At 28.4% G+C, this 24910-nt stretch overlaps 1 protein-coding gene across 1 annotated transcript in view; it reads left to right on the forward strand.

Moving 5' to 3' along the window:
- Positions 1-24910, forward strand: part of pns (pinstripe) — a 56383-nt gene that overhangs the window by 24814 nt on the left and 6659 nt on the right. The window contains 19 exon segments of the mRNA XM_067286223.1: positions 3158-3342; positions 3415-3754; positions 3847-4046; positions 9705-9890; positions 9958-10054; positions 11667-11820; positions 11894-11984; positions 12073-12198; positions 12287-12439; positions 12528-12624; positions 17592-17690; positions 20841-20970; positions 21049-21177; positions 21256-21377; positions 21457-21602; positions 21697-21815; positions 21931-22028; positions 23599-23670; positions 23742-23824. Coding sequence (XP_067142324.1) covers positions 3158-3342; positions 3415-3754; positions 3847-4046; positions 9705-9890; positions 9958-10054; positions 11667-11820; positions 11894-11984; positions 12073-12198; positions 12287-12439; positions 12528-12624; positions 17592-17690; positions 20841-20970; positions 21049-21177; positions 21256-21377; positions 21457-21602; positions 21697-21815; positions 21931-22028; positions 23599-23670; positions 23742-23824 — 2627 coding nt within the window.

The raw sequence follows: 24910 nt of genomic DNA on the forward strand, positions 1-24910 counted from the left end.
TTCCATCTTAAGTAATGCTAGTAAGAATAACAAAGAAAGTGCCAGAAATCATGTAACTCGCACTTTGGCACTTAAAATATTATGGCTTGCACATAAATTCAACTTCAAAATACAGCCATTTACAGTGCCTCTATTATCACAATATTTTTTTGCAGCAGGAAACATTGCATTTAGAACTCATTTCTTGAATAACACATATTTAGAGAAAAATGGCATGTACAACATTATGGCATTGCATGCTTCATATACTGTATTTTAATTATCTATTAAATAATTAAAAGGTAAAAAAAAATTCCATAAATGAACATATTTTTTTGACAACACCATGATGTTTTGTTTTTAACAACAAATTTATTTCCTACTGGTACTATGAATTTTGATTTGTGTGCTCTGATTATCTAGTAATTTTACCTCTCTCCTGCCAAAGTAATCATTCTTTTCTGACTTTCCAATGTCAATGACTCCCAGTAACTAATTTGAAAGAAATGTTTGCAAAATGCTTCTGTGAGATTCTGGAGACCTCCCCTTTTGTTACTGTGGGAATGTTTAGATTAATGAATGATAATGACAGATTGTGTGTGTTTGAGTATGGGAGAGTCACAATGACACGAGAGTCACAATGACACTTCCTTCAAATTATAGCAGGAAGGAGTTGTTTTTTGTAAACTGATTATTTTTCTACTGATTTTAAATTGTATACTTTTTGAAACAAAAGGGGCTTCTTCTTCTGTCAGATTTTCTAGTATTATAACCAAATGTGCAAAAATAATTAATAAAAGTGATAGAAAATAGCCATTACATGAAGTTTAAAACATACTAATTGGGTTAATAATAAGCATTTACACAATCTGTAAAGATATTTAAGTGGTGGAATGTAAAAAATTCTCAATTATTCTTAAACCTGCAACCTTCTGCACGTTGAAATTCAGAACTAACAAACTAGACAAATCTGCTATCATCCACTTCTTTCTTGAATATTTACATTTTACCTTATTTAAATGTCATGATTAATCTTTTTTGGCTTTTTTATGGAAACAAACCATTTTGCTGAAAAAAGACTTACAGTACATTTATCAGGGAGGCAATCTTTATAAAATGACATACATCCCATTGAAAAGTGGCATAGGTAATTTCCAACCTTCTATTGTAGGTTTTATAGTAATGTGAGAATCTGAAGAGGAGGGGGAACAATTAAGTTAATCATTTAATTTAATTAAAGTAATATTCCAATCCGATTCTAACACCTCCCTGGAAAAAAAGGGCAAACAAAAGGTCACCGAAAAGGGGAAGATCAACCCAGACTAAACCCACACACATCTTTTTTCCATGAGATTTCTTGATAGATAAAACAGATTAAATATCAACAATTTTTACTTAGGTGATAACCTAAGTCCTAACCTTAGTGAATACAGACATTTAGTCTTGAAGAGAACCGTCAAAGCCGAGATTTACAAGATAATGTGAGCCACAATGATGGATAGAAGATGGCAATAAATTCATCAATACATCCAAATTTTGATGACTCATATCCACAACACCTAAACCTAAATCGAACTTAGACCACATGGCATCAGAATTCCTCCCAATAGTTCCCCTGCAAAATGCGTATAAAAAGGGGTTGCACTCGTGCCTTGGGGCGATTGTCCAAAGGAAACCTCCAGGCAGACAACTTCGTTCGGACCTTCCTTCAGCCACTTTCTGAAAGGACTGCTTGAGACTTCATCGCCGCAGGTTATGAGGTATTTACTTAGAAAAATTAGAAACTCTCTCTCTGCCCAAATAGTTAGACTAATATTAACTCTTGATATGGAAATCTAATTTGGTCGGACTGCGGAACCCGCAAAGAAGTGTCGATGAGACCTCATTAATCAATTTTGTGCTAATAGAGTTATTAATTGTTTAATCTGCATTGTATCTTCTATTTTTGTACTCTCTTTGTATAATTTTATTTGTTTATTAAAAATGTTTTATGTTCAATGCATTTTTGAGTACAGCAGACACCTTATCACAACCTCGCTAACCCTCCCACTTGATTTATCACCATCCATTGACGCAGTGATGGAACTTGCCATCCCGTTGCTGGTAAGCAGGGTCGAGCTCGCAGCTCTACACCCCCTTGGTTCTCACAAGTTGGTTTACAGGAGTGGGGTCTTTGATAAGGTTAAATCGGCAGTACTGTAAGGTTAATGTAATTTTAAGGTAGAATTAAATTAGATAGAAATGGCAGAAGGAAGCAAACCCCCTCGTGTGACTTTGGCAGGAAACCTTGGGATGTCTCAGTGGGATGATTCCATTATTGCCAATATTTATGGGTGACCCAGTGGGACCAAGGATCACAAACTTCTTTGAATCCTTGGCAGATGTCATGAGATCAGTGGCTGGTCAAAGGCACAGATGTTAACCGTGGTGAAGTTTAAGCTTGCAGGGATAGTGCAGGAATTTGTTTGAAAAGACAGATGGATTAAAAAAAAGTGGAGGATTTTAATACCTTTAAGAAAGTGATGATTGAACGGTTCGAATGTGTTTCGTGTCAGTTTAGACTGAATAAATTTTATGCATGTTATCCTTGAGTATGGCCGACACCTTATCATGACTTCACTAACCCTCTCACTCGATTTATTGCCATTCATTGATGCAATGACGAAACTTGCCATCCCGTTGTCAGTAAGCAGGGTCGAGCTTGCAGCTCTACACTCCCTTGGTTCTCACAGTAATAAATTTTATAATGCAATTGTCAGTTTGTATATTATATATTTTGCATAAAAATTATTAATGGAATAATACATTCCTTCCCTCGCTAAGTTTTATTGTTTATTTTAGATTAGTAATTCAAACTTTGTTGGTGATAAAATCTAATTTATATTCTTTACTACTAAGAAAATGGTTACATCCTAAGTTTTTTTCCAAAATTAATTCTCACAAATCTAATTTTATTTTTTTTTTAATCTCATTTTTAATACCTGTTTTTTATTATTTGTTAAAGTTTTGCTATTAGCAAAGGATTCTGTATTAAAATTTGAAGTAAATTAATTCACATATTCAGTTTTTGGATTTGAATCTGATAGTTTAAATTTGTTTTTGAGATTAAGACTAGAATAGTTGTTTTGTAAATTACTATTATTATATCTAATTTTAAATATTTTTTTTTCATTTTCAGATTATCACAAGTTAATGTTAGTAGCCGAATGTATTACAATGTTGTTATTTCCATATACTTGGCAACATGTATATGTTCCTATCTTACCAGCATCATTGCATCACTTTTTGGATGCTCCAGTTCCTTATATTATGGGATTGCATCAAAGTGTTGAAGATAGAACATCATTATCTATACCTGGAGAAGTAAGCTTTTGCAATTATTATTATAATTGAAAAAATAATTATTTATATTATTTATAAATTATATGTTTGTAGGCAAATCTCTGTTTTGTTGATATTGACAATCAACTAATTGAAGTTCCTGAAGATATACCTAAATTACCATTCAGGAATGAACTTATATCTGAGATATGTAGTGCACTAAGTAGATTTGGAGTACCCATAAATACAAATGGAAAGAGTTACCACAATTTAAATAGGAGAGGTTCACGGCATGCAAGAAAATTATCTTGGAGTTTCGAAAGTGGCGATTCTGGGTTTAATAGTAAAGACAGTAGTGCACGTAGTTCATACAGTAGTTTAGCAAGTATGCATAATCATATTCTACAACAAAGCGAAGCTCTTCAAAAAATTACTGCTATTGCAAAAAGGACAGGTAAATTTAATTTAAAGAAATTTCATATTTTTTGACTTAAGGATATATCAAAAATTATATTGTTTGTTTATAAACAAAAACAATATTTTTAGGTGTAATTAAGTCATTAGAAGATTTAGAAAAACAAGGAAAAGTAGATAATGAAGGAAATTCTAAACTTAATAAAGAATCTGAAGAATCTAGACAATATTTAGATACATTAAAATTGAATAATGCAATAAGGGAAATATTTTTCAATCGATTTATTCATATGTTTTGTTCATATGAACATTTTGTTGTTCAGCCAAATCAAGTAAGTAATTTCTTATACAAATTAAAGCTGCCTTATGTCTTAAATTACATTGAAGTAATTTAACCCTTTCCATGCTGGCAATCTACAGCAAATAATTGAGTGGAATTTGTCATGCGGCACATTTTTTGCAGTTTTTGGATAATTTTTAAATCGTGATATTTCGCTTCAAAATCGCGCTATGTTTAATCTGTTTTTTGTGTTTGATTAAGAACATATCACAGTTTACAATTGTTTAATTTTTAGTTTAATAGAAATTTAAAATAATATTAAAATTTGAAGCTTACGAACAAAAGAAAAAAATAATTAATTTACAGAAAATCGCTAAATTTTGTACATTTGTTAGTTAGATACATCTGTCTTCTTTTAAATAAAAAAAACCGCAGCTCTCTAGCTAGAGCGGGGGAGAAGTTATTGCCGTTATTTACACTATGTCTCTAATTACTTGGCAGGGAGAGGGGTCGATTGTTATCGTAAAGCAACACGTTAAAGTTTATAATCATATATTTCTGCTTAAAATAGTGAATATTTGACACTTTTTTATATTTTTTCAAGGCTTTATACAATAATACACTAAAATAAGCGATTAGTTAAGTTTTCCTGCAATTACGCAATATCCGGAAGTAATGAATTTTTCGGTAAATTTTTCAGATAGAAGCTTTTGATAAGAAATCTTCTTGTCTAAGTAAAGTCAAATAACATGAAAACTAGTAGAATTACGGCTCTAAAACGATGAACATAGCTATCTTTTAACGTTTGTTTACATTCTGACTTTAATCACGTGGATTGGTTCTTCGTGGAAAAATCCCGACCAAATGGTTTAAAAAAAAACTCTCATTCGTTGAAGTTGATTCAGTCATAATACAAAATTACCAATTAGAGCGTAATAGGCGTAGAAACAAAATTTTTAAAGCCAATTAACAGCAAGAAGATCTTCCATAGATTTGTGGGTACCGAGGCGGGTTGACGAGGTCAGACCTCTGTTTAATTTCGGCAACAAGTCGGAGGGACTTGCCCACGTGTCAGAGATGGCTTATTTATCGGTAGGGATCCCGTAGGGACGGGACTGCTTTTTATCGGGTCGAGTGTAGGAGGGAAAGTGGAGTCGTGGTAAGACGATAAGCGAATATTCGAGCAAACAAGACACCATTTAACAGGTTAACAACGATTTAATGGAAAACAAAGTATACGTTACAAAAATCTGACATTAAAAGGGGTGACATATAGCTCTATATAGCCCTATCACGCGACGAGAGAGAGAGAGAGTTCACATAAGTGGGTTCCATACCTCTGGGACAATCAGTAATTCTAATATGCTGTTCGTCACGATGATCGAATATTCCTTTCTAGGGAAGGTTCGATGGCACTTACGGCACAATAGTCAAATATATTCTGTAGGCACACAGGGTAAGATCGCGACTCGATCTTAATCGATGAAAGACTCTCTACCGAGGGAGGAAGGGAGCCTCTTATATATCTTTTTCTGCTGGGAATTTTTGTCACGTGCAGGTGCTTAGGCCATAGGTGTTTCCGGGATTGGAAACAATACGGCGAATTCGGACGCTAACTATAAACTTAAGTTGCAAGATGATCTGTACGCAGCATAAGAACAATGGATAGTTGACAGTTATATGGCCGGGGACGCATATTTTCTCGTCCGGGACCGTTTTTAGGCAGGATGTTTACATCCAAGTCAGTTTTAGACGGGCTGTTTATAATAGGAGAAATTTTTCGATTCGATATAGGGATTCATTTTATTATAATTCGTATTATATTCGGATTATAACCGGATAGAGGAAAGGGGTAATTATTAATTTGAATATAATATATTACAACGTTCGTTCCAGGGGATTTCCAGATCTCACAGATTTACTATTGGGAGGTGGAGTTTCCTGGGAATATTTATTGCTAGATAGTTTTGAAAACATATTTACTAGCCGAAATACTGTAGAATTAGCTAATTTAATGTCTAAGTACATTAAATTAGTTAATTGATGCTAAAAAACGATTTAAAAAGCGGATTTATTGCGATTGTTTACATTTTACTTGGAAGGTTGAAGACGGGACTTTTCGCGGCAAATTTTTCTTTCACAAGTCTGTGATTAGTTAAAGTAATGTCAACAAAGACAGAAGATACCCAATAAAACTGTAGAAGGAGTTTTCCTTTGATTGTTTTCAGTCAACTGTGTAGTTAACTGGGAAGATTTGCTGTAGAATAATAGGGGGTCCATTTTACCGAAATATTTATGGCCCAGGGGTGATCAGAAAACACTTTTTGGCTTAAACAAAGTCAATCGACCTACAGAAGAGCGAATCAAAGCTAAGATCACTGGAAAATCAAATATAACGCAAAATAATCGAATTTTTTGATTAATTACACCTAAAGGCGTATGCCGCATCACGAATTAACGGCAAGTCACGTGACATACGCCTAAAGGCGTATAACCGCATGGAAAGGGTTAAGACATAAGACAGCTGTAATTTGTCATTAAATTTGATCTTTTACATTAATTACTGTAATTCAATAAACTACAGATTTATTGAAAATACATACATATAATGTATGCTTCAATAATGTATGCTGTAATAGAGAAGTTTATTTGGTAAGGCTCTGGATGAGGGATTTTGCACCTTTGGAGAATTGTAGACTCCCTATATGAGCAAAAAAGTCAAAGGAACCATACCTGTACTGTACATGCAACTCTTCATGAGATATTTGCCTCCAAAGGTCAGTTTTTAACATGTATCAGTATACTGCCTATTTTCCATTCTCAGTGTCATCAAGGCTCTCTATTACTCACCTTGACTGATGCCCCACATGTAACCATGTGCCTTCAGTGCAAGCAATAGCAAGCACCTCAGTGCCCAGGTGGCGCGAGCCCCCACACTGCATAAACTATATACCATCAAGTACTCCATGAACAGTCAAGTAGACTACTTGAAACCAGTGTAGTTGCGTGGACTAAATAGTTAAGTGTGGTAGTCTTAGTGGAGTGACGCAACTCTCACACAACCTGATTTTGGGGGGCTGTATCTTGTGAAGAGTCACTTGTAGAGGTATCATTTCTTTGACCTTTTGCTTCTATGGATATGCTCTACAGCTCTGCTAAGATCCCATCTGTCTCATCCAGAGCTTGAATTGAGCCAGTTTATTCAATAAATCTGTGTTCTGTTTGACATTTCAGTCATAATATGCATTTAAAGAGCTTTTTTTTTTCTTAATGTCAGAAAATTACACATGTCATGATTATTAAATGCTTGTAAAAATTATGTACACAAATTTTAATTTAATTTTGATTAGAAATTTAATATGAAATAAAGAATGTTTTTATATAATTAGTTTTGATCGGTGAAATTATAATTATCCTGAATTTATAGGTTTATTTATAAATTCTAAGTTATTTAATTGGCTGCTGATTCCCTAAAAAATATCTATTAAATCTAATTAATTTTTCCATAGATCATATAGAATATGATGATGTAATTTGATTTTGCTATAAAATTAGTTGATTTATTTTAGAATATTTTGATGTATTTTCATAAACTAAATGCAATTATTTGATTATTGTGTCTAGTCTGGATTATGTAAGCAATCTTTTAATATTTAAAATAAATTTACTTAAGAATATTTTATGAATTATATTCAAAATGATTTTCAAACTTTATATATACAGTAGAGCGTCGTTTATCCGAATCAGTTGGGGACTGTGGTTGTTCGGATAACTGATTGTTTTCGGATAACCAATTATGTGCGATATGAAAAACCGATTATGAAAAAATATATTAACCTATCCGATGTTGAAATTTTTCTCTGTTGTGTGTCGCTTTGTGTTGAATTTTTCTCCATTGCATGTCACTTTGTGTTGAATTTTTGTTGATTTTAAGCCTAACGAAAATTTTTATAATAATAATCGAGGCTATTGTATCGTTAAAATTATTTCTTTACTTTTTACAAACAAAATAAATATATTGAAAAATATAAAAACAAAAAAATTATACGTTAGAAGTTAATCTAGTATCAAAAACGTTCGATTCAGCACGATACAGTCCGACTGGAAAGCTTTCGGATAACCGATGTTTTGGTTAACCAGCTTTCGGATAAATGACGCTCTACTGTACTTACCATTGTTTCTTCTAAGTTAAATCAATTTCTAATGGAGATTAATTTTATTTATTATTTATTTTTGAAATGAAACTACAAAATTGAAAAATAATTATCACTCAATTTAAAATTTTCCATTTTGCTATTATAAATTCCTGGAGACTAATTATAATTCTATAAAGAATATTTCATTAAAATTTATTTGGAATTGTTAGCTGCTTCAATGTGTAAATGACAATGCATTTCTGTGTCAATATATCTTGTTTTATATTCTTTGAATCATTGCTCTTCTATTATTGAATAGAAGTATAGATTCATATTGAAAAGTATTAGACATTTTTGTCTTTAAAATAATAACTGTGTAGGAATTTTTTAAGTAAAATACAGATGTCTCTCGTATAACACTAGTTACATTCTGAAAAAGTGCTGTGTTATGTAACCGTGCTTTATGAAACAAAGGACTAATGCAAAACATTGGGTTATGTTGCAGAAGTTAGCAAAAGTATACAATTCTTTTTTGTTACTAAGAGAAATATGTTTATTAAAGCAATTGATAATTTCTTTCAAACCAATAATTAACTAACAATCACAATTAAAAAGTATTGTATTACGCATTAATGTTAATTTTAGTTAAACAAAGGCATTTTCTTTTTACAAAATATTGTCGTCATCTGTGCTTGTTGTTGATCTTGATCAGAAGGATCAGCAATATTTTAACATATTTTATTTTGGTCATAAAAATATTTTTATGGATGACAAAATAAAAATATGTTATTAATCGAAAATTTGTTATAGTGGGTTGTATTTGCTCAGTTGAGTACTAAGTGACTTTTCTCCAGAGTTTATGTTTGAATATCAAATTGTTCAAGTACCAAGATACCACTGTATTTTTTTTTGTCATTTTTACGAATGAAATAATCATTTATAGATAAGTAATACCTACAGTTAAATAAAAAGATTAATAACACTTACCTAAAATGTTTAAAAATAAACTTCCTAATATGAAGATTAATCTATAAAAAGAAAACACACTGACAGTCTTAAAGACTAAAGTTTGAAAGCAATGACAATGGCTCCTGGTTGATAAGAAAGTTGGTGCAATTTTTTCTTCCTTGTCCTATTGGGTTTCATTAAAATAAACCTGACAAAAAGCACAAAATAATCTGAAAATTTCAATATTGTAAAATCCATGGGCAAATTTGAGACAACATACATGCTTACTTAAATAAAAAAAGATATAGAATAATGAAGTTTACACTTAAAAGTTGTGAAATTTTGTACAGAAGATTTCCAAAACTGTGTTAGAACAAAACTAGAAATCATGTTGTATGGGGGATATTCCCAATTTTTGAACTGTGTTAGAACAAAACTGTGTTGTGGAAGTACCATGTTGTATGTGGGATACTTGTATATGCTCTGTAGAATAATAAATTTGTTCTAGAAAGAGATCTTTTATTTTAATCATTTAAATGAATAATAAAATGTTAATAATGTTAATATTCAATAATTTAATTTCATTCTAAAGTTTAAATTCTTTTTATTATACAATTGGTATGTAGCAAGATACTGATCAATGGTTAAGTTCAAGAGAAACAATGCAAAATTTTGACAAGACAGCTTTCCTTTCTGATCAGCCAGAACCATCATTGCCTTTTTTATCACGTTTTATTGAGACACAAATGTTTGCAACACTCATTGATAATAAAATTTTATCACAATGGGAAGAGTGTGATCCATATTTGAAGGTAATGAATTTTGTTTTATTTTTTATTTATGCATATTTTCAATATATTAATTAATTTATTTTTAAAGGTATTTGATTCTCGAATCAAGTTACTCAAAGAATGTTGTAGTGATAGTATGGTAAGGATTCCAGCTTATGAGCCATGTGGGACATTTAGAGATACAGGTAAGAATATTATATACATACAAAATTCATTGATTTATTAATCAGAAAATATAAAATAGTTTTTCCCTAACTTTTTTTTATTTTTGTTGATAGAATGCTTTCTTCAAATTTATTGATTAAATTCTGTAAGTTGAAACTGAAATAAATTGAATAAAATCTATTCAGTTTATTTCAATTAACTTTATTTATTGTGTAAAGAAAACATTACTGAAAATCAAATTTATACAGTCATAGAAAAGAATCAATTTATTTTTTTAATAATTTCATATTGTTGGTTGGTGAACAAAACCTTGCATCTGCATTTTCTAAAATTTTACAGGAGAGCTAAAAAACATCATTTCCAGGGAGCAAAATTTTCAAGTATGAGGTTGTGAGTTTTTTGATGATGTTAGAGAGAGTGCTTAAAAGGTACACATCACTTATGAGGTTTTGGCAATATGTAGAAATTGACTTTACAACACATATGGTTTTGACTCATTATTGGAAATACTAGATTTTGATCACCAATCGACAATGTGTTAAAAATAACACAAACACAAATCACACCTGAAATAAGCTACCAACTATATTGGAACGATAAATTATCAATAATATAAATAAACGTTCAATGAAAATTCAGTTTTTTGACTAATTCATTATATATACACAAACAAACACACATTTATGATGATAATATTTTCAATTGACTAATCTTTTTGAACATTGAAATTATCAGTGCATTGCTAAAAAGTTGAAATTGCACTCCATTTAATTGGAATATCAGTTATAATTATTTATAAATTCATAATATTTATTAGTAAATATCTCTAAATTAAAATGAATACATGAAGATATTGTTTTAAGGGATTTGTCAATGGTGGTTATATTAAAAACTGCATGGGAATTTTATTTGTATATAATTTCTATTCAGTTTTTTAAATTTTATAATAGCACATTCAAGTATTTATTATTGTTAGTAGAATATTTAATAATAATTTAGAATGTTTATATTTTTATAGCTTATAGATATTTCTATTTTTTTGTATATCTGAATATACATTAATAAACAAAAGCAGTAAAAAGTTTGCATTGAAAATTATTTTTATATTATACTTTATAATAATAACCTCAGTTTAATTTTCATTATGATTTACAATATATGAATTTTTTGTGCATTATTATTTTATATATTAAGAAATAGCATAAAATCTTCAAAAACGATACTTCACATATATTATTAGTCATTATCAAAAGTTTTTAACATATTTGTTTTTACATAACAAAAAAGTTGTAAACCATAGATTAGGGCTTATCATACAAAGCAATCAAATATTTAAAACATTGAACTTTAGTTATCATAAAAACTCTAAAATTCAAAAATTACAATTCTTACAGTAAAAATTAATTCTAATTTTGATTGTTATGTGTGATAAACCTTAATATATGATTGCTGTGTATGATAAGCCTTAATAATTTTTACATAAACTTTTTCACTTATGTAAAAACAAACTTTACAAATCAAAAAATTATTAAATTCATAAAATCTAATAGTTTATTTTTTTTTAAGATATAAAAATTTAAGTATTTGTGTTTTTTTTTAATTTTATTAAAATTATTATTATTTTGTTTTTAGAAGTTTTAATTGAAACAAGAATAACTGTGATAGATATAACAGCTCCCCCTCCAAAATGTCTAGAAGTTTCAACTGACTGTAAATATAGATGCATGTCAGGTTCATTTCCTATTTTAGATTTTGAAGTTTTAAATCAAGGGCCACCTTTTAGCAAGTAAGTGATTATAAAATGAGAAAACTTATGTTTTTATTATTATTGATATTATTATTATCTTTAATATAAGTAGAACTAGAAAAATTAGCAGTGCACATTGGAAAAGAAAAGATAAACGTCAATTACATGCAGAACATTTGTTGCAAACTATTGATCAAAAAGATGTAAGTAATTTTATATATATGTGTGTGTATATTAAATTTTTTGTAACTGAAAACAATATACTTATCACATTTAATCATAAAAAAATAGAAATATATTCCTGATGCCAGAAATAAAGGAATTCATCATCCAAAACTCTCAGATGTTTCACCAGCATTCATTGCACAGACAAATTGGAAATTTGTTGATGCTCTTCTTAAAGAATGTACAATGCGAGTAAGTAATTTTGAGAATCATTTCAGTTTACATAAATTTATTAATAATAATTAATCTTAAATTAAAAATAATTTTGCTTGATAATTAGACAAAACGAATGTTAGTTGAAAAGATGGGACAAGAAGCAATTGAACTTGGCCATACTGAAGGTAGTATTACAGGTCTTGAAGAGAATACTTTGATAGCAAGTCTTTGTGATCTTCTTGAACGTGTTTGGAGCCATGGATTACAAACAAAACAAGTTTGTTTTTAATTTTTCTTTATAAATTTAATGATTTTAATTCATCTCTATTGAACTATATTATATTTAAACTAATTACACTTTACAGGGAAAATCAGCTTTGTGGTCTCATTTACTCAGTTATTTAGAAGTTGAAGAATGTAAAAGCACAGGCAAACCAATTGATCCAAATTTTTTAACTCCTGGTAAATTCAGTTTTTCCATATTATTTTATTATAAGAGTATTCACATTTGAACAATTAGCAATTTTTAATTGCATTATAGCTACCCAAAATAATCACTAATAATCATAAACTTGTTATAGAAATACAAAAATAATTTATTTTACATAATGAACTGGATTAAGAATTATTGCAATTGTAAATTGACCTTTATAAAAGGGTTATATAGTAAAACATAAGAAGAAAGATTAAACAATTCTACATAATACACATGTGTATTTTAAAACTGTCTTTTGGTAGTTTTTCAAGAAAAAGAATATAGATACACATGATTTATTTTTTACAAAGGTACTTTCAATAACATTAAAATTATTATCTTCAGGTGTTTACAATAAAACAAGTCTAGCCAACTTATAGGATAGGATAGGATGTTAAAGGAAAGGCCTGAGTCAATGGTGTAGCCTTAGGAAGGAAAGCGGGATGAGTATGGTTAAGTAGAGAGAGAGGTGGGGTGGGAATGAGAAGGAATAGAGGGGGAAGAAAGGAGGGTCACAGAGCATCTGCCGGGAACCAATGATGGGATGCAAACGATACAGAAGGGATCACGTATGGATGATATACAAGTAAGAGGGTTAGACGCAACAATTACCATTTGGTGGGGGACGATCAACAGGTACTGCCATAACAATAGGAGCCAAGAAAAAGGTGGTAAGGTACAATAAGAGCAGATAGATGTCGATAAATAATGCATCCAATTTACAGGGTAATGCTTATTGCAAGGGAAATACATAGTACTGTGGTTAAACATAAAACAGCAGATAACCATAAACCAATGGTTTCAAAGGGAATGCAAATTACAGTGGTTATACATAATACAATGGATAGACAAAATACAATGGTTAAACATATAACAATGGTTATACAATTTGCTATGGTTGTACATATTACAATGGTAACCTTATTTCACTGGATATATAAATTATAATGGTTGAACATGATAAGAAGGAGATTGATGATGATATAGATAAACAAGATACAATACACTAGGCTGAGTAGCAGTAGGGTAACACAGTAAAGAGGATATGGAGTTACAAGTTGTTTATGCTGAGCTGCTGGCAGTTCAAAAGTTTAAGGTTGTGTACAAAGTTCATAAAGGCATGGTAGATTTTCCTGTTGTCCATGAAGGTATTTAGATTGCAGGGCCAATGGTTTCCACCAATTGTCTCAGATGGGAGCGGTGAGTAGTATGTTTAGTACAAGTAAAGATTAGATGGTGGGGGTTATCACCTTCTACACTGCAATTGCACAGACCATTGCCTTTCTTTAAGAAATGACAAAGGTAGGCCCTGAAGTTATCATGTGCCATCAGTATCTATGTGAGAGCATGCATAGTATCTAGATGTTTGTTAAGCATTCTAATGTTAACATTAGGGATGAAATCATGAGTGATGTGGATAGTGTTGCTTCTATCCCACTCTTCCTGCCAACTGACCATGATGATGATATAAAGATTGCTGCAGAGATAGTACATTGGAAATGACGAGTGGCTGCAATTCGTGACAATAGCTTTTTTGGCTAAGTAGCCAACTTATAATCAATATACTTTCAGGAGTCAAAAGAATCAATGATCTTATCACTACATTTTTATTTCTTGTAAAAGATTATTAACACATCATATACTTCTTAATTTGAAATGCTATTATTGTACAATGATGTTTTTTCTTTTATTTGTAAAGGCATTATACATTAAACAGAACATTTATCTTTACCATAATAAAAATTAAAACACGAGCAGTCAAAATGACCACTGTTGCAGTTCTAGTTTTAAAACCATCTTCAGTTAAAAGCAGTTTTTTTTTTTTTTTAAAGATGGCTCTAAGTGAGCTGAAAACGTTTTTAACTAAAGAATATATGTTTAGTATAACGTAATGTATTCTCAACAATAAGTAAAATAATAATATAAAAAAAAATTACTCTAAAATTTTTCTATAAATTTTAACTTGAAAGAATAATAGAACATTTGAGTCAAAATTGTAAACTATACTAAGATTTTTACATTTAGTTTTGTTCATTTATTTTTTTATAATAGTCATTAAATGTTATTTAAATTCATCTGAATTAATAATTACATAATTTTTAAGATTTATATTAAGCTTGATTTGTGTTCTTTTGGCATATTCTGTGATTCATTGAGAACTATCAAATTTAATAAAAGTTTTGAATGGACTTTTTTGTATTTCATAAAAATTTTATTAAATTAATGGAAAAAATATTTGTTATTGTGTTTCTCATGCTGAAATAATTTGATAGCTTAAATACTCATATTTAAATTTTACAAAAATGTAACATTTCTTTCTGTCTGATATAATTGTTGATATCATTTTATGGCAAATACTAAGAATAATATAATGATTCAACTTGGGATTTTCTCCATATTTTGCTTAAAATCGATTATTATATACTAGTAGCCCGGGATGCCTCCCCTAGTGGGCGTTCTAGCAGCATTAGAAATTCCTATGAGGCACGTTTGATGCACCTAATATATGAAAGTTTTATACTTAATTTTTAAAAGTTTGATGAACTTAATATATATAAATGTATACAATTCTTCATCTTAAAAACTAAACTTAAATGAATACACAAACAGCAAACAGTATTTCTATATTAGAAAGTGAAGATATTCTTTATTCAAAATAGTTCAAATAAATAGAATTATTATACTTAAAAAATCGAGTAGGAATAAACAAATCTTTATCTTAAAAACTAATCTTAACAGATTAATACATTCATTATTCGCCCCCTAGTGCACATTACAGGCATTCCGTGACAATAATAGATTCCTATTACAAATATACTGAATTATTTATATTGTTATATTAACCAAATACAGTAATAATTTATTGGCCAAATGAATAATAATAATTTATTTTATTATTCATTTGGTTAATTTAAATGTTTGAAATATGACACACGATAGGGGCACCTCTAGTGCCCGTTTTTGGCATACCGTTACGCGGACGGGTGGACACGCATTCAATGGGTTATATAGATAGATTTGCCAATTGTGTAATGTGCTTACTCTCTTAAATTTAATATTTGAAAAATTATTACTAAAATTAATTATAATAAACAATAATTGTGTGTGTAAATTTTATATACTGACAATATTTTCATTCATATAAAAACATTTTAAAACTCCAAGAGCATTAGGATATCATAAATATACAGTTCAATAATTTTCAAAATTATTCAAAATTACAGATTGAAATAATTTAGCTTTGATTTTTCTTCACACTTTCATGTAAAAATTTATATTCTTTAAATTGTAGTAATTTTGGAGAATTTATACAAGTTTTGTTGTTGAGTTTTTAATATATGTATTAATCTATACAAAATATTTGATAATTATAATTTGAACTGCAAATTTTGATATCTTTCAGTATTTATTATTATTATTATTATTATTATTTTTACAACACATTGCATATATGAAAGTTATACTTTATAGGCACACATTATAAAAAATTTTGCTTTTACAAAATATAAATTGATTGCTTTTTGTATGACAGCATTTATCTGTACATAACTAGTATATAAAAAATTATTCATTTTCAGAATTTCTTTTTAAGATGATTATTTATTTTAAAAAATTAAAGGAGTATTATAAAACATACATTTTGAATGACAAAGAAATTTAGTAATGTTGTTGTTAGTATTTAAAATGATGATAAAAATATTGATATGCTGATCTAATGTTATAATAATGATTATGTTAAAATATAAAATTTTCATTTCATATACATCATTTTGTTTTCATGAAACAAACAGAAAACAGTTCTATATATTACACCTTTAAATTGAATATTAATTAACTGTGTAACCTTTTTTACTTTGTGTTTAGCCAAAGTTATAAAATTCAAATACTGATACATATTAATAAACAAATTTAATATTTTAATTTTATTATATAATGAATATAATATGCAATGTGTTAATATCTGCCATAATTTTTAATTATTTCAATATTTAAATAATTTTTTTAGCTAATATTCACACTGTAAACATGTTCCATTTTAAAAGAATTTCTAGGGAATAAATTATTTATTAACATTTTTTATATCATTTTTGAAAATAAAACAATTGCAAATAATGCTTCTATTAGTTGAGTATAGTCATGAAAATATTTACTGTAATATTTGTGTAGAAATTTGGACATAAATTATCATTAATAAAAACATTATAGATTGTTTCACATATCTTGGCTGCATAATGCACAGTACTTGCAGTTGAGGCTCTGAAAATTTTAAAAAATTCAAGAGTTTCTTACTGATAATGTACAGTGGCCAAGTGAGCTGAACAACAGTAGTTGGTTGCAGGTTTATGCCTCACCAATAGGCTGGTCACATAGAGTTTTCCAGGTTTTATTCACATGCCTAACACCTAACTATGGGCCAGTTTCTCATAGAAAGTCCTCCCAGAAGGCAAGCTCTCTTGAAGTGCATGCCATCTCTCATCATTCCCAAATTTTTAAAACCCTGGCAAGATCAGTGAAATGAGCCATATTTCATAAAATACGTGTGATAAAATCCTCTTGAGGTTTTAGAAAACTTCATTAAAGTATCTTTTAAAATGGAATGAAATAAAATGATATTATGATGTGCAAAAATATTAAATTTAAATATATGAATGCTTTATTAAATTTCAAAATTTTTTAAGCTCTGCTTATCTTTAGATTAACAATTTAATTGCCATTTTCTCTGACTATTGCTTTCTTTCCTGCTGCTATTATTCAGCATTGGCTTGGTGTGTTCTCAGGAAAAGGATTGATTGTAGGTGAATCTTTCATTTGTTATTTCACTTAATATTTTTATTTCTTATCCACAGATTATTCTCTCTTATATAAAAAAAAAAAAAGGGATTTTGTGTTTTTATTTGTTTTTTTTTTTGTTTTGTTCTGTTCATTCTGTTATGTTGTTCTGTTCTGTTTTTAGCATATCCTGAAAATAAATGGAGTTTTGGTATACCAGAAATTTTATTATCTTTAAAAACTGGGAATTTTAGTGCTATATTTAACCATCTTGCTAACTTTGGTAAGTTAAGAATTAAACTAAAAAATTTAATTAATTTTTTTTTTATTTGAGTTATTTATTTTATATATTGTTTTGTTACAAGTGAAAAATTAAATTTTGTTTAAAAAATTATGGGGGATAAAAATAACTTAATTGTTTCATATTTAATCAATTGAAATATACTTAAACATGAATTAATTTGCTATTGATTTTAGTTTAAGAATAATTTACAAAGATTATCTTGCATGTTATTTTTAAGTTTTATTATAGAATTAAAAATATAATAAAATATCCAGTTCTAAATCTATATATTAATAATTTTTAAAAATCATTTCTACATGTAGTTGCTATAAAAAGTGATTAAGATGTTGAATTTTTATTAATGTCATTTTCATGCCAGAATATATGCACAAATAAAAATCCATTTTTGTGGATAACATATGAAGAATTCTTTGTGATATCCATAGATTTATATGTTTTAATACAAAGAAAAATTAATGATGATGATTAGTTTTTAATGAATTTTTAGCATGTTTAAAGTGGATTTTCCTTAATTGTTTTTTCTAGATTAATTTTAAACATACTATTAAATTTTTCTTTGAATTATTTTCTGTATTCTGTAGTATAAAAACTGTTATACTATTGTTAAATAATCTTTTAATAAATAGGAAAAAGAAAAAATCAGCTGACAGTTAACTTTACCTATCAGTAATATTTTAATAAGTTGGAATATTAGAAATTTTTTGATGCTTTATATTTTCTTACAAAGTTAAAGAAATTATCAATTTTACTGAATAGTCAGTTGTGTGTAAACTATATAATAATTGACAAGACTATGTCTTGTTTATAAAACCATACTGCTTGCTGTTTTACCAGCTTAGCAGTATGAAGGAGTACATGTCAGAAGTTGCAATTTGGTAGTGAGTATTAGGTGCCCAAATCATGTGCATATAAAAAAAAACCAGACTTGTAGGTACTCAGGAGACTGAGAACCAAGTCAAAATAAAATTCAAAATGGTGACACTCTCTACAAACAGGCAGTAGTGCGAGATTTGTGCATGCATTGCTGGTTGGGAAGTTTGAAATGAGAAATCAAATTTTGACAAATAAATCTTTGAAAAAAAAAAAAAAAACTCATTTACCTGTCCTGTGTTATTCCCCACATATCTCTGGTCGCCATGTGCTGACCTTGATCGATTGACAAGATATCTTGTTTCAGCATTGGAATGTTTTTCAAAGCAGATGGCACTAGTCATTATAATTTTATATTAAAACTAACTTCCGAAATATAATTTGTTTTTGTTTTACATTTATTAATATATAGTCTATATATTATTTGTGCAAAATAAAAAAAAGTAATTTTGGACGATACAATAGCCATGATTATTTTTTTCAAAAATGGGGAATTTTTGTTAGGCATTGACAAAAATTCAACCCGAGGCGACATGCAACGGAGAGAAATTTTGAAATTGGATAGGTCAATTTCACCGAAAATACATCATGGACAACCTCGTGGTTGTGGCCGTAGTTGAGGCTGGCAAAGTTTGAAAGATTGCGCTCAAAACCAGCAATACCAAAGATTGGAGAATGAGAACGAGACCCGCCTTAAGCGTCAAAGTGATCCCGCTTACATGAGTCTCCGTGACATAGTCTTGTTCCAAATACAGCTTTGCCATTTTACTTGTTTTAAATCTAAACTTTATTACCAAATATATTACAGATTTCAACTGATTCAGTTTACAATTATTAGAATGATGATGCAGGATATTGTATCCAAATATAATCAAGAAAAAATAATAATGAACAATGCTGAAATTTAATTGAAACCATCCTTCAGATATATGAATATATTAAACAACCTAAAGCTGTCAGATTAATTAAATTTGATAATAAACTTTCTTGTATTTCATTAAACTAAAATCTAAGTTACGCAGGGAGATTTTGCTCAATTAATATTGATATTTACTATTCCAAAAATATTTATCGAAGTTTAGAAGTGCGAATTAATAAAATTAATAATGTTGTTGTATATATTTTCATATATATGTTAAAATTTATATTAGAAACATTATAAATACAAATCTTCAGAGAAATATAAAGACGGAAGGATTTAAGACTTTACAAGCAGAATTGCTCATAACTTGATGCTGCTCTTATTACTGTAAAAACTGTGAAAGACAGAAATTTTATGTGATTAAAATACTTGAATATAAATTGTTACTACAGTCTTAATCAGACTATTTTACTTGTCAATTTTTTTTATCTTGAATTTTTAAGAATAATTGTCTACTTAAAAATCATTATCATGGCTCATTTAGATGGCAAAGAATATAATTATTGTTATTTTTAAATTCCTACTATTAGTTCACACTCTCCCCATATATATATCTTGTTCAAATTTTCAATTGTTAATAAAATACTTTTTATTCATCCACTCAAGTTTAAATACATTTTTAAAAACTTGTAGTGGATGACACTTGATGTTAATACAGTTTTTTCAAATATTAATTCATTAATTAAATTTAATTAATTAATTTTAGTTTTATATGGGAGAAAAAATTTCTCTTATATAAGATATTTAGCATATGTATATACATATTTATATTAATTGTAATTATTTAATAAAAAGTAACTAGAAAACATTTTTCTTTGTTGACCTAAGTAGGAATTGACTTTAAAAAAATTTTTTTATATTACTTGTTTCTGAGTAGCTGTTAGAAAAAAATCAAAAACATCTGATCACAAAATGTTGCCAAGTGAATTATTAAGAGAGAATAAAATATGATGAAAGCAATTTCTTTTTCCTGTTTATTAGTTTAATTCTTTCATATTGAAAAAATTTAATCAAATGTTTTAATTTACTTGTATTTTCTTTTATATGATTGATACTTTTTCATTTTTATAAAGTTTGTAGTTAATTTTAACTTAATTTTTTTTTAACTAATAAAAAGTATTTGTGTAGTAAAATTCTTGATAAATTAATCAATTTTTTTTATTAAGAGTAATTTCTTTAATGAAAATTATAAATTTTCCAGTTACGTCAAAGATTTATATTGCTCTTAATAATAATCAATAGCTCAAATGACATTTTAAATATATTTAATTGAAAGTTTATGAAGTAATTTAATATAAATTTAGTTAGTTTGGTCTTAATTAGTTAGTTTATTGCAGATATATCGACTCTTGCATTAGAGGGTGAATCGTCAAATAGTCGAAAGGAGTCTTGGGACAAAAAAACAAAGAAAACTCCAGATCTTCCAGTTTTAAGACCAATGCCTATTTCTTTAATATATGATGTCAAGTAACTAATATCTAAAAATATTATTAAGTTCTAATTTATCATGGGTAAAAAGTAAAATGTAATTATTATTTTTTCAAGAAATGTCCAGACAATGACTGAAATGAAAACAGACATTGGTTATGCGAGAGCATGGGTGAGACTAGCATTAGAGAAGAAATTACTCTCTAAGCACTTGAAGAAGTTATTAAGTAATCAAGAAGTACTCAGGTACATAAAATTTTGGTGTATGCATAGATGCAAATTTAAAAATAAATTTATTAACTTATTTCTAATTAAATTTTTAAGGAGTTTGTACAAACGCTATGCCTTTCTTCGCTGTGATGATGAAAAAGAGCAATTTTTATACCACTTGTTAACATTAAATGCAGTTGATTATCGTTGTTTTACAAACACATTTACATCAACTAGTAAGTTTGCAATATTTTACACAATCAATACAATCAATAATTGTATGATGTATATTATATGCGTATATTTATAACATAGTAATGCCATATCGCATTGTGATATTTCCAAGTCGTAAATTGAATGCGTCTACCACTTCCGCAAATGTGTGGATCATGCTATCTGGCACATTAGGAGAAACAGGAATTATTAATTTACCAAGACAAACATTAGAAATTGTTTCACAAGTAAGTTTATTCTGTCATTTATGTGAAAATTTTCTCACAAGAAAAAACCATGAATAGAAATGCTAATTTTTATAAGTTGTTTATTGTTGTTTAGGAAAAGAATCTTGGTATATTAACAACTTTAAGAATTGGGCATGATAACACTGGTATTTATCCAAAATGGATGGTTGAAAATGTTTTAGTACGGAATGAAGTGACAGGTCATACCTATAAGTAAGTAACTGATATGTTTTAATTGATTTTTTTTTATTATAAAATAACTCTAATAAATTGTTAGAGATGCATTAATTATAAGCTCTTAAAATATTTAAAAACAATCTTTTTATAGATTTCCATGTGGAAGATGGTTAGGTAAGGGTGTTGATGATGGAAGCACAGAACGTCTTCTAGTTGGGGAAATTGTTCCAGGAGATGTAGATGCTGAAGGTAATGTTAGATATTTTATTCATTGTAATCCATTGTTCACTGATTGTCAAACGATGTTTGAGTAACTCTTTTCTTTCATTATCATAAATGGTTTTGATTAGAACTATTTTTTGAGAGGCCATGCAATAAATTATCAGCTTAATCATGAAGAATCTAGGTTGGATACTGTAATTCAGGATATTGTTTTTCATTCTTTATTCATGTTAGAAACCCTTGTTCAATTAGGGCTGCTTGGTCTAATTGAAAATGGAAGCTAAATAAATACTACTTGATTTTGATAATCAAAGAATATTTATTTATTTATTAAGTAACATTTTTAGGTCAGTTTTGGATTTTCAGCTTATGAAGTTCACTGTTATAAAAAGTACATAAATTTAAAATACAAATTAAGATTTTTACAATATATGTACAAAAGTTCAGTAAGAAATGTAATAAGTGAGATAACTGAAGTATATTGGTGTTTAACAAACTATATTGTTCAAAATAACCAATATGGTCATTTTATACTGGCCATCATTAACAGCTCTAAAGACAGCTTAGTAAATGTTAATAACAGATTAACTTACTTATTTTCAAAGTCAGTGATTGATATTGCACCAGTATCTTTCACAAAATTATACCATTTTCTTTTACTTTCACTGATGCTTATATACCTTGCATTGCTCGGTTGAAAAATAATAAGGACAAATATTAAAATTAAAACCATATTAAAAGATTGTTTATTTTAGGCCAACCCAAATCAACAGCATTATTTTTGCACAGTTCCAAATCCAAAATAAAACACTATTTTGAAATCTTCACTAAAAATATAATGGTGCCACACAATCCATAACTTAATTATTATGTATTACTTATTTCAAGAGGATGAAATCAGAAGTGTCCAGGATTTTTGGTTAGCTGTATTTTTCACAGCAACCTAGAGAATAACTCAAAAAATTTGATCTGGATCAGTCAAAAGGTTTAAAAGTGCATAAGAGAAACAAACATTTACAGGGTCATTCACTGGTGATGTTCAGTTTTTTCTTGGAAACAGGAAGATGGGATTAATAACCATCTCCAACAAAGTTTATAGAGCAGATGGAACAATTTTTGGTGCCTTTGGACGACCTTAAAAATTGGTAGATTTTTAAATTATAAGTTCTTTTGAGCCATTATATAGATAGATCTAGGATTATGTAAATATTTGCCTTTAGATGATTATTGCAATAACTACAAGTGTAATCCTGAAGTTGTAATTTCAATTTATTTTTAAAAACACTGTTCCATTTTTGAATTTATATAAGCTGAAGATGTTCTGAAATGTCAAAATTACCAAGTAATTCTGATAAATAAATTCATTTATTAAATGCTCTTTATCTTTTATCCTACAATGCTGATGCCATGATTTGGTCATTTTCAAGAATATAATTGAGCTTATGAGATGTATACAATTCAGCTAAATAGTTTATAGTTGCTAGCCTCATATTAATCAATTAATCTTTAGAACTTAGAAGAAAAAATGATTATACAAAGAAATAAAAATTTACATCAGAAAATTAAGCATGACTTAAATTTCATTTTTATCATTTAGAATTAATGGAAACTTGCAGAACACCACCTAGATGTTGTTCACCGAGTGTTCCTCGAAGACCAAGTCAGCCAAGTGAGTTATAAATATTCTCATAATCATAAGATTTACAAACAGATAATTTCATAACAACATACATTTTTCAGAACTAACAGTTCCAGAAATTCAACAGATGCTTGGAGATGCTGTTAATAATATTGTTAAATTTTATTATAAACCAGAGAAAGAAGTAAGTTGATTATAAATATGATTTTTCTTACTTTGAAACAACAACTTTGTCACTATACTTAATTATAAAGGATGCATAGTAAAGTCCTAAGTCACCCAAATAATTTCAGTTTTTCATGTCTTTATTATAACATTTTACATTAGTGTGATACCCTCTTGTAATTAACACTCAAGAGCCTTAAAAATCCAGAATAACACATTTAATAGAACCCCCTTGTAACTAACAATCAACTTTATACAAAATTAGTATTTATAATTTAATTATTAAGCTTATAATACAATTGCCATTATCTTCAACATTTAACATAAATTTATATTCATCATCAGACATTTCAGTAACTTAATTGAATTTCTCCAAAGCTGAAAAAAATTACAATCTTTAAACAGATGTAATTATACATTTTCATACACACAATTATAATTGCACAAAAGACAACCCTTGAATTGTTTTCTAGAGATGTTATTTAACCAAATTATAGCCATTTTATGCTTATCAATCATTGATTTAATTTCACCCAAAAAAAGACAATTCTAGAATTTTTCACTCTTGCACTGGAAAGCTGCACCTCTACTTGTATCATTAGCTGCAACACAATGGCAATGTTATATTAGCCAAGTACCTTCACCAATTTCTGTTAAAAAAAAAACAGGTCAATCCATTACATTTGTAGTCAGTATTTGCCACCAGTTTTTATACTCCCTAGAGTAAAGCCTGTCTTTTTTCATCTCCTTCAAAGTAATTCCAGAATCCACTTATTACTCCAAATTATTAAGAATGAATAATAATTTAGTACTACAGTAGAGTCCTGCTAGTCTGAACGTCCATCTAATCTGAATATGTTTCAGTCGGTGGAGAGGAAATTTTTTAGCTGCAAAATATACATTTTTTGTATTTTTCAGTTGAATTTAAATGGTATTAATGGTACAGAAAGATTTAGATTTCCACAACAAAAAAAATTGTACTTTATTGTAGTACTGTATTGATACTGTATGAAATTAATAAATCAGTGTTTGACATGGCATATTAAAACAGCAGATCTATACTGTACTTATACACAAAAACAGAAACAAAAGTCATTTATGGTGT

The sequence above is a fragment of the Centruroides vittatus genome, unplaced genomic scaffold (genome assembly GCF_030686945.1).
Source record: "Centruroides vittatus isolate TY-2023 unplaced genomic scaffold, ASM3068694v2 scaffold_3293, whole genome shotgun sequence".
NCBI lineage: Eukaryota > Metazoa > Arthropoda > Arachnida > Scorpiones > Buthidae > Centruroides > Centruroides vittatus.